The following is an 11,285-nucleotide window of genomic DNA, read 5'->3' as shown; positions in this document are numbered from 1 at the left end:
AATATAATCATATAGCAGATTAATATTAAAAAAAACATGTGCAACAGCCAAACCACTGATTATAAATTAACAAGCTGTGAATCCATTTCAATAAAGAACTTTTTAGCATAGAGATGGTCATGGATATACAAGGCAGGGGAAAATAAGTAAAGGTCGAAGTAGATATCACTTCAAGGCACGACAGCATTTTTTTCTTTCACAGCATTGTACTTTCTGATACTCAATGGAACAATGTTTACTAGGAGGCAGATATGAATTCAAGACATTCTGAAGGTGAATTATGAGGCAAATAAAGGAAAAGTGAAAGTGCAGTGAATGAGTGTCATAATAAAGAATAGAGGGATTTAAGTGCCATCTACTGGCTGAAGCTGAAAAGGTGCAGGAGTTAGCAAAGTTTACAAAGTCCAATGGACATGACACACACACACACACACACACCTATAAATCGCAAATCAAGAAGTGCAAGTGTCTAATCCGGAAATAAAGCTGTAGCAACATGCCTATAAATCAGGTAAAATGCACCAAATGCATCAAATATTATCATTGATAAAATTATATTAAATGGGCCTATAGATTATAATTGTCTTATTTTAAGAACAACTTTAGGTTTTAAGCCAGGGAATGGAACAATGAAGTCTCTCAGTCATTGGAGACACAAATCTCTCATTTCAGAAATACATTTTCTACGTACTGTCTTCTTCAGACAGAACATACCCCAAAGAAGAAACAGGTTGATTGATTGATTGAAATGTTTATTCACAGTATGCAGAATGGGTACATTTCAAACGAAAGCACAACTCAATACAAAAACTGTTACTGTGGACAGCACCATGATAAAGCATTACACTTGTTTACAACCGGGTCCACCATTTTAAATTCATCAGAACATGTAGAGAGATGCACAAATATACACTTCAATAAAGTCAGGAAATCATCATATAAACAAAGGGGAGGAAAAAAATGGGAAAACAAGTACAGTATGGGAAAAATGTGGTGTGGGGGGACTCAGTGGCCTCCACAAGGTGTGCAGTGACTGGATAAGTAATATTTATTTTTGATCTAACGGTACTACAGTACGGATGTTTTAAGTTCACGTTTATGGCCTTGCCCCATATACTTTACCACAGGGTTTAGGTAAGTAAATAGATAACATCTATTTTTTTTATATATATATATATATATATATATATTTTTTTTTTTTTTTTTTATTAACAGAATGAGATTTTAAAAGTGCAATTACATTGAGCACAGGAGCCACACATCTGTAATTCCCATTAAGTAATTGGCTCTACCAAACTTGAGTTGCTCGACACGGCAACTCGGTGGTGTCTCTCGTGGCTCAAGTTCGGTAGAGACGGCGACCCTCCATCGTGGTCTAAAACTATACTTTATCTGCAATATTTATTTCCCACCACGGAGTAACTTCCGTCAGTGTCACCAGACTATTCACTTCGGAGGCGGGCGTGGGGGAGCGCACGGCCAACTGGTATAAGAATAACTGAGTAGCGTCATAGCCTGGAGTGGAGGGACATCTGCTATGTGATTGGCTAGTCTGTTGCAAGTTGCTGAGCCAACTAGCAGACCAATGCTGTATAAATCAGTCAGTGACAGGTCATTGAGGTCAATAGTGTTATAGTCCATCCATGGCATAGGCAAAAAGCACTTAAGTATTTATAGGCACAGAAGGTAGAGCGGCCACTCGGGCTCCCACTGTGTTACAAATAAATGAATGAATTAATGTTTTATTTCCCTGTCCGGACAATTTCTTGACCCATCCCACATGGGATTATCAGAGACATCAATTAAGATAGTAGCAAAAAACTAGTGTTACTGTCAAAGTGTTCTTGAGCAAGACATTGAACCTGTAACTGCTCCCGATGAGCAAGTTGATGCCTTACAATGCTTATTTGGTTTCCTCTGCTGTCGGAATGTGAATGTGAGCGTGTGCGTGCATGTGTAAATGTAATGCACATTGTAAAGCTCTTTGGATAAAGGGCCAAGGCGCTAAGTATATGCACCATTTACCATTTAGAAAATTAAGGGGCACTAGAGTGGCACAGGTGTATAATCCCTGTCCCACCATGCAGTCGATGGGATTGAAGTCACTGTAGTTTACCTCTACTCTCTCTATGGTGTCCTCGGATGAGCTCCCCACACTAGCTAGCTCGCCAGTACTTTCCACGGTTCCACCCTTGCATCTTACTTTAGTCTGTGTAGGTACAGTAGGCGTGGATATTCTTGTGAACGATGTCCGTATGTTGACTCCCAGATTGCCAGTTTGCTGCTGGTGCTGTGTTGATGGCAGTGACCTGCCAGACTCCTGGTCCTGGCTGCTATCTTCTCACGGACCCTTGGTATCCATGCACGGATACAGATTCTTGTTATTAAAAAGGGGACTTGCAATCAGCATACAGTAGCAGAGCATAAGCTAAGCTTGCCGGGAAAGATGTTGGAACATGTTCTTCAGCTCTCCATGCGTCTTTCTCGAACAAATTACGCCCCATTCTAAAAGACAAGAAAACGTTTTTTTTTTTAATAAGAATTAGCTAACATTAAGTAAATTATATGTAAAAACCAAGTAGTCAAAATCAACTTACACTGTCATCACCCAACTTAGTGACATCACCCACTTCCTGCACTGGCTGTGTCATGAAATATTTAATTGAAGTTAATCACAAAGAGTATTACTGTAGTACTTCCTCTCACACATGACAGCTGCATTATTTTTAGTAACATGATATGTTCTTACTGTTGTAATCGCTAAGTACTGGACCCTCGTCGGGTTCTGACAGACCGGTCTTGTGTGTGTAGGCTGAGGTGGTGTGTGACGACTCGGTTGAATCATTCTTTGGTCCGGCGGCGAACAGACGGACGGACGGGCCTGGGAGAACATAACATGACACGAGACTGTATCACGCTAAGACGTTCACAAGATTTATTACATACATACAGAACATTATATAGCTTTGGATCCTCATGTCCTAATGACGTCACTAACTAGACATCACAACCTAGCTGCACGCTGACCTTGCTGTCTTGTCTCCACTCCAGGAGCTAACTATCAAGTATGTTACAGTTCAGGCAGTACACAATACATATCTAGTACAAGTACACAGCATGGGCAATCAGATCATATCATGTTGTATACTACAACACTTACTAGCTTGAGGAAACAAAGGTAAGACATGCATGTTTACAAAACACCTAAATAAATCTACCAGTCATACCTGCTTAAGGGTCTTCTTTCGCCAGACTGATACCAAGAAAAACACTGAGAAAACAAATCAAATATTAATTTGACACTACTCATGTTACGAATTAGATAGATATTGTATGAATGCAAAGAATAACATGCACTAACCCACTAACCTAAAAACAAAGCAAGTAGCGTTATTAATACAAATGATGATAGTATAGCATAATGATTTCTAGATGCGTCACTGCAGATAACATCTTTGGTCACGTTTCCTTCTTCCCGTTGTATTTGGCCATCTGGACACCTGCACGTTTGGAAAGTACATGTTTAGAATGACATGTCACAAACTATTCAAGCAATTGATCTGACAAAATACAGTATTAGTTGTCATACTGACGCCTACCATAACATTCACGTACAAAACATAGCCCTAAAGTGAACTAATATTGTTTATACTTTTAAGCGGTGGGAACGTCATATAATGTCCGTTGCCATGACTCAATTACTACTTGGAAGGTGCTCTCAAGATCAAATGATGAGCCCACGAGTTAATAGCTCGTATCTGTCATGTCATGTAGGTTGGTAAATGATAAATGGACTGCATTTATATAGCGCTTTTTTCCAAATTGCTTTACAATGTATTCCACATTCACCCATTCACACACACAGATGGCGGAGGAAACCGTGCAAGGCACCAAACTGCTCATTGGGAGTAGCTAGGGGTTCAGTGTCTTGCTCAAGGACACTCAAGTCACTTCCTGGCCTGCCCGGTAATTCAAGTCAATAGGTCAATAGGACCCTGCATGGGCAGACTGAGTTAGTGTCAAAGTGTCCTTGAGCAAGACGCTGAACCCCTAATTGCTCCCGGTGTGCAGGTTGGTGCCTTGCATGGTTTCCACCACCATCTGTGTATGAATGTGTGTGAATGTAATGCACAATCTAAAGCGCTTGGGATAAAAGCGCTATTTAAATGCACCAATTACTGAGTAGCACGAATGAACGAATGTAGCGAATCAGGCTGGATTCCAGGCTAGGTAAACAATAGTGTCCCAATTAAACCATACCAGTGTGCATTTAATTCAAATATAGGCTATCAATGTCTTGATAGCTTGTAATGTCTTATAACAAAATACAAATGAGCAGTGTGGTAAATACACATCAGATGTCTTATAACAAACAGCCTCATGATACAGTATATGTTTTATCTTTTACAAAATATTAAGACGTTTTAACAATGCAAACATGAAGCATGTTTACATTATGCCTATGGTACAATCATGATGCCACTGACAAGATGGGAGTCCCATCAGACAAAGACGAATAGTGTTTCAGAGAGGCTGTGTTATTTTAAGACCTGGAGTCACCACTACCTCCAGTATGAGGCACACTGCCTTTCAAAAGTCTGTTGTTTGTTTATACTGTCAAGACACACTGTGTAATGTATCAATATTTATTAGATTTATTTTTAGCAGTTTATTTTTTCAGTGCTCTTTTGAAGTAAAGCTTGATTTTTATTTGCACCTACCGGTAATCAAATATAAAATATAAAAACTAAAAGACAATTGAAATTTGAATGTTAAATGTAATTGTCCGAAGTGCCTCAAAAGGTTAATGTCAAGCCGTAGGGACATTGTAGAGAGACATTACATTTTACAAAATTAGCCTTGCCGAGCCATGAGGCCCATAGGGCAGGAGCTTATCTCCTGTTTCTGTATAGCGTGAGGCAGCTTGATGTATAAGTACACCCCCTGGACATGACGCTAGTATGTCACAGGGATTTACCCCCAATCCAACCCGTGATGCTGAGTGTCAAGCAGGGAGGCACTGGGTCCCATTTTTAGAGTCTTTGGTATGACCCGGCCGGGGATCGAACCCCGACCTCCCAGTCTCAGGGCGGACACTCTAACCACAAGACGCAAAAAAAGAAAGAAAAAAAAGGAACTCAAAGCTTTTAAAGCTCTAAAGCTTTGAGTACAGTTGGGACAAAACCGTTTTAAGGTCAACCACACCAATGCAACTCATTGCAACTCAATGAGTTGACATTATGATTTGAATAGATTTTGGTAAAAGATATACAAGTAAAATCACAATATAACTTAAAGGGCCACATAATATTATGTTGCTTGACGCCACTAAAGGCCTAGAACCGGCACTGTCCTTCGGCATAACTACAAATAAATAGTCCGGCCTGGGCCGTGGCTAAGCGGTCCAGCTTTACAGTGTGTCGTGGGTTAGAGTCCCGATTCCAGACGAACTTTGATGTGTGTCCTCCCCCCCATCTCTCCCCCCCCTTTCCTGTCTACTTACTGTCACCTGTCAAATAAAAAAAGTCCCCTAAAAATATCTTACAAAAATTATAATAATAAATAGTCCAATAGATTACCAATACATTTTAGCATGCAGCATGTCACATGATATGATGTACTTACTTAGTATGAGTAGTGCACGTTAGCCCAGCCAATGAATAATAGCCTTGCTGGCAGTTTTCACACTCTGTGTCTGTATTGTGGGTGCCTAAACAAAAAAACCCAAAACAAAATACATTCAATAAATAATTCAAGAATCCAGGTACTTCAATCCAATTTCTAAATAAGAATGAAAAATACAGTCAATACTAATCAATAAAGTAAGTAAGTACTAGTAGATCTAAATGGTCAAACATGTGATTTGTCTTACCGGGTGCTTTAACTCCCTGGCCAGGTGCACATTTGGTGTGTTTCTCTGCAAGATTACACATTGAATCGGCGTCGTAGCTTTTGCAGTAGTATCCATCCAAAACACCACACACTGCATTACTTGTTGATGTGCATTCCTGCACGGTGACAAAACCTGGTTCTGAAAATTAGACACCAAGATGTACTTACTAGTTGAGGTGCATGCGCTTTTCAGACTAATTTCACCTTTCAATGCTGATGCTGTGTTCATTTAATAGCAGAACTGTGTCTTGTTGGACAGTGCGTTGACCTCACATAAATCATATATCAAGAAAATAAGTGGCACATCACAAATGCAAAAGTTGTTTTCACCAATCATAATGTGATTGCATGTACGTATGTACTATGAAAAAGTGCATTTCCCGCTGGTTCGTCACGCCCCCATATATGGTCATGCCTCGTGACATAACATCTGGGATCTCCATATATGGGCATATATGTAGTCGTGACGTAGACGACATTGCCAAGGGCCCTTCCCCACATATGGGAATGTTAATGTGAAGACCCTCTCCTACCCTACGTATATGGCCATATCACGCCTCCATATATGGTCACACCTCGTAACATCATACCTCCATATATGGTCATGCTTCGTGACACCACGTGACATCATGGAGACCCTGGAGACTGCATCGTTTATCTGCCCCGTGTGAACACATGTTGTGTTCACACGGGGCAGATAAACGATGCAGTCTACCATTCATTGTCAAAGAAAGCCAGCAACATGACGTTCCAAAGGCTCAACGATGCATGCACTGTAGCTGCTCCAAATCAACTCACAACGCGTCTTTGCATCGTTTCATCTGCCCGTGTGAACGCACAATAAGATCTCCATATATGGTTGTCAGTCCGTCACGCCTCGTGACATCACACGCTCCTGTCATTCTGACATCAAACCCAAAAATGAAACAGTCTGCCGTCACCCAGGCAGATGCATGCACACGACCTCAGGGCGTCTTACTGGTGAGTGGTGAATAATACATTGTATCCGAGTGCAGGCCATCCATTCACTTGAAATGTGCGTTAACTGGCAGTAACCGTCAATCAACATTATATAACCATAGCCATTTAAAACAATTTTACCTGCACTGCAAGAACTGCAGGGGAAACACTTGGTCAGGCCGTTGGGTTCATTCATGTAGGTACCCCTCCCACAAGGTATACAAGATGTACCGGAGTCCACCTTACAGTCTCTTCTCACAACCGAGCCTATGGGACAATAATGTATTCTTAAAACCACATTCACACATTGTTTAGGTCATGACAGGAGGACACTGTCAAGATAAGGTTTGAAATTATACAGGCCACCCATAGCCTCTTTTAAAGTCACCCAGTATTGTATGTATTGTCTTTTAACTGTAATCAATGTACATCCGAGTCCAGTGGCAACGAGCCACTGAGCCATTTACCCGGTACTGGTAGAACAAATTATTAGGATGAAGGATCCTATTTAACAGCAAGATGACAGAAGCGTTCCACTGTTAAAAGCCAGAAGCACTATTTCACTGTGATCACTATGCTTTTTCCAACTACCGGTATTCTTTTGTTGTTTTTACAGTTAATATTACATTTACCAGTGGACCAAGATAAATATGTCTGTGACAAAACATGGAGAAGGGCATGTTTAACAGGCTGCCAAACACACAAAACACTTCCAGGTTTTCCGGAGTAGTAGCATTCCTTGAAACACCTGGTGCCAATACTTGTAGGCAGATGGAAAAAGGTCACACCAGGGGATAGGTGCCTGGAGAGGTTGGCTCAGGACTGGGATGCTTGTCGACAGCCTAAGTCCCAGGAGGGGTAATGGGCGTAAGTAAGCAAGCAATCTTCCCCATAGCATACCTGGGATCTGCAGGCCGATGGAAAAGATGCCTCTGACCTGAGAAAGGTCAACAGCAGACTGAGCAGAGCAGTCACCGTTTTGAATAATGCAAGACAATATAAGGAATAGAAATGTGATATTGTTATCATTATCATAGTAATTTCTATTTACTGTATTTCTACCGTTTAATCCTACTTTGTATTGATGGTACAATGTCAAGGGACCAACACCCAAGAATGTTTCCCGTTTATATACCGTACTTGTATGGGATGTATGAAATAAAATATCGAGCCGAGTTGAGTGTAGTTAACAATGACTTGCTCCATGGAGACAGAACGAAGAATAAGTTGAGTTTGTTTGCCTTTTTTTCCCAGGCCCCCGGTTAGCATCATCATAAAAGGAGGGAAAAGGGGAAAAATGGGCTACATCTTGCACTACCCCTTAACCCTTATCCCTAAACTAATTTGCCATTTTCTACTATTTAAAAAAACCTTTTAAAATAGTTCAAATAGCTGATCTACAAGCTCACGTGTAGATATAGATCGACTATTTTAAATGATTTTCAAAATAGTAAAAAATGGCAAATTAGTTTAGGGATAAGGGATAAGGTTGGCACAAGATGGAGCCCATAGAGTGAGGGGTAAAAATAACTTATTTCACTTGAGAGCGGTTTTGAAGGAGTCAAGGGATTTGCATGTCTTAACATATTGAGAACTGAGATCAGAATCTACAACATTTTCAGTTTTCTGAAAGAAAAAAAAACCTATGTTTCTATATTAGACCCCCGCCCCCCAGAAGCAAAGATACGAGTTAAAAAAACGTTTGCTATGAAAGAATATTCAAAGATTTGCCGTGCTACGAGCTTTGTAGATCTGCTATTTTTTCCTCACAGCTAAAGTATATCAAATAATGGTGGTTTTTAATTGGCTAAAATGACACAGATGCGTTCTAGGTCATAATTTGTTCCCCTGCTGTCTTCCACCCAGCACCAGCTATGAGCCCCATGTCCCTTGTTTGTGCTGATGAATCTAGGTTGTACGTGGTTTGTTGAACTCCCTCTGGTGTTGTGGGTGTGGACTTCGTTGACATTAAGGAAATATTTAGACAGGTACATGCTTATCTTGGTGGTGTAGCGAATCTTGTGGACCAGACCCATTGCAAGATGCTGTACTCTGTCGTCAACCCTAAGATTTCCCAGCCTGTCAAAGTGGGAGAGACGGCAGGGATTGTTTTGGGAAGTCTGGAGCCTTGTTTTAAGGGTCTTTTTTGGTGCTGTGGTACCAAGAGCATACTTGGTACCACTACTACTACTACTTGGTATTAAGTCCCTCAGCTCTGAACTCGGTAGAATCTGCACCTGGCTCGCTGATAACAAACTATCCTTACACCTGGGAAAAACTGAATCCATTCTCTTCGGATCAAATAGTAATCTCAGCAAGGCAGATGGCTTCTTGGTTAGAGTGGGTGACAATATTATCACACGAAAAGATGACATTACCTACCTATAGGTTCCATCCTGGAGGCCAATCTTTCCGGTGATAAAATGGCCACCAACGTAATCAAAAAAGTCAATCAAAGAACAAGATTCCTTTACAGGATCTCCTCACTGGTCAACAAAAACACCTTGAAGACCTTAACGGGAGCCCTCGTACAAGGTTTCTTTGACTATGCATGCACCTCTTGGTACCACAGCACCACAAAGGACCTTAAAACAAGGCTCCAGACCTCCCAAAACAAACTGGTCAGGCTCCTACTTGGCCTCACCCCCCGAACCCACCTCACCCCTGCCCACTTTGAAAGGCTGGGATGGCTTAGGGTCGACGACAGAGTACAGCATCTTGCAATGGGTCTGGTCCACAAGATTCAATACACCACCAAGATACCCATGTACCTGTCAGATACTTCCTTAATGTAAACGAAGTCCCAACTCACAACACCAGAGGGAGTGCAACAAACCATGTACAACCCAGATTCCGCACAAATAAGGAACTAAATTATTTTCGCTCCTATGCCACCAAAATGTGGACCAACAGTCATTAAGACATGTGAATCCCTTGACTCCTTTAAAACCACTCTCAAAGGGCACCTACGGACGGCTGCAATTCGAAACTGGCCCCTGTAAAATCTGAATCCCCCCCACCCCCCCTTTCCCCTCACTGTATATGTTTCTTTTCCCTTTTTGCTTCCTTTATGATGAATTCCTGTTCTGTTCTTTAACTATATAGAAGTGTCTATTTGTACGTCTCTAAATGTTTTGATGAATTGAACAAGGTGGACCCTGTTGTAAACAAGTGTGATAGAATGAGCCCTTCCACATTCCATTGTTACAATGGGAGGCAACGCTATAGTGTCGCCACTCTCTTACTATTATTACTCTGCATTATAGTAACTTTGACTGCGAGAAGAAAGGAGATCAATACCTTTATTACACATTGGACAGCATAGTGGTTCTAGTGGATCGTTAGTCTTATATTCTTCTGCTCGACATTCTTCTGCTTTCACGAGCGCAGAGAAGTACGGGCTGATTAGAACTGAAAAAGAAAGCCATGTCATGAGTTTACACAGGTCAGGGTCCAACTCTAACAGCTACAAAAACTACGACATATTTCAGAATTGACATTATTGACTATACGTAAGAACATATGGTCTGAGGAGTACTTACCAAGCAAAATATATATCATTAAATAATACATCACTCACTCAATCACTTCTTGACAAATTGAATTGTAACATATTTGTGATAAGAGAGGCCATGGAGCACTGCATAACTTATTGTAGCCTTGGTTATTCGCTTTTGACTAAAAAAATCCTACAATTTTAAAGAGAAGCTATAACAGCGGCTAACGGCTAAAACCCTTAAGTATATACTGATTATACTCTAAGCTAAACCCCAGGAAAACAAACTTATTTTCTTTTCTCGTCTTCTTCTTCTTCTTCTGCTTCTTCTTCTACTTCTTCTTCTTTGGATTTAATGGCGGCTTGCCGGCTTGCAAACAATTGCTTTCAGGTGTATACCGCCTACTACTGTACCGGAGTATGTAGTCCGACTAGGTCTATGCTCTATTTACTAAAAGTCCACCCAAGCATCTATCCACCCAAGTGCTCCCCTTCCATATTCTGTCCTGACTGTCCATTCCTATATCCCAGACCCTGAGGCGTGAGGCCTGAGATAATGTGTATCCTTCCCTTAAAGTGCTGTCCAAATCTTCTCCAGTGACGTCCAGACGGTCCAGTACATCCAGAAATCTTTTGACCGCTTCCAGTATCATTTTTATCCTCTCTGACTTGGTCTGTATGTGAGCTGCACAGTTGATCACAACATTGAAGCCAAAAATCGTTTCTTATCCACGCACATCTGCGTCTGAATCAGTCACCTTGCCTTTCCTCTCTCTTTTTTTGAGCGGTTGCTTTTAGGCGCCTACCGCCACCATAGACTGTGACCGTCCACCACCTAATGTACCGAGAGAGTAGGCCTATGAGTCCCTCTCTGCATTTTGCAGATGTGACTTTATGGGCTCTATTTTGGTCCATGCATGCTCATGCTCATTTGACC

At 41.2% G+C, this 11,285-nt stretch overlaps 1 protein-coding gene across 3 annotated transcripts; it reads right to left on the bottom strand.

Annotated features, from left to right (window-relative positions):
• Positions 1-708: 708 nt before the first annotated feature.
• On the bottom strand, positions 709-10,620 carry LOC308315549 (uncharacterized protein). Of its 3 annotated transcripts, none has more exons than XM_080763586.1 (11): positions 10,395-10,620; positions 10,153-10,263; positions 7,753-7,810; positions 6,994-7,119; positions 5,873-6,031; positions 5,626-5,710; positions 3,370-3,500; positions 3,228-3,271; positions 2,750-2,881; positions 2,598-2,642; positions 709-2,505 (listed from the first exon to the last, which is right to left on the bottom strand). In XM_080763586.1, exons 4-11 carry the CDS (start codon positions 7,046-7,048, stop codon positions 2,494-2,496), a joined length of 663 nt encoding a protein of 220 aa, XP_080619712.1. In that variant the 5' UTR covers positions 7,049-7,119; positions 7,753-7,810; positions 10,153-10,263; positions 10,395-10,620; the 3' UTR covers positions 709-2,493. The 3 variants fall into 3 exon arrangements, with proteins under 3 accessions (XP_080619712.1, XP_080619711.1, XP_080619710.1); XM_080763585.1 differs by having other exon boundaries at positions 7,753-7,789; XM_080763584.1 differs by lacking the exon at positions 7,753-7,810.
• Positions 10,621-11,285: the final 665 nt, after the last annotated feature.

The sequence above is a fragment of the Protomyctophum bolini genome, assembly GCF_963924005.1.
Source record: "Protomyctophum bolini genome assembly, chromosome: 5".
Taxonomy (NCBI): Eukaryota; Metazoa; Chordata; class Actinopteri; order Myctophiformes; family Myctophidae; genus Protomyctophum; species Protomyctophum bolini.
Note: the sequence above shows the minus strand (reverse complement) of the source record. Positions and strands in the feature narration are given on the sequence as shown.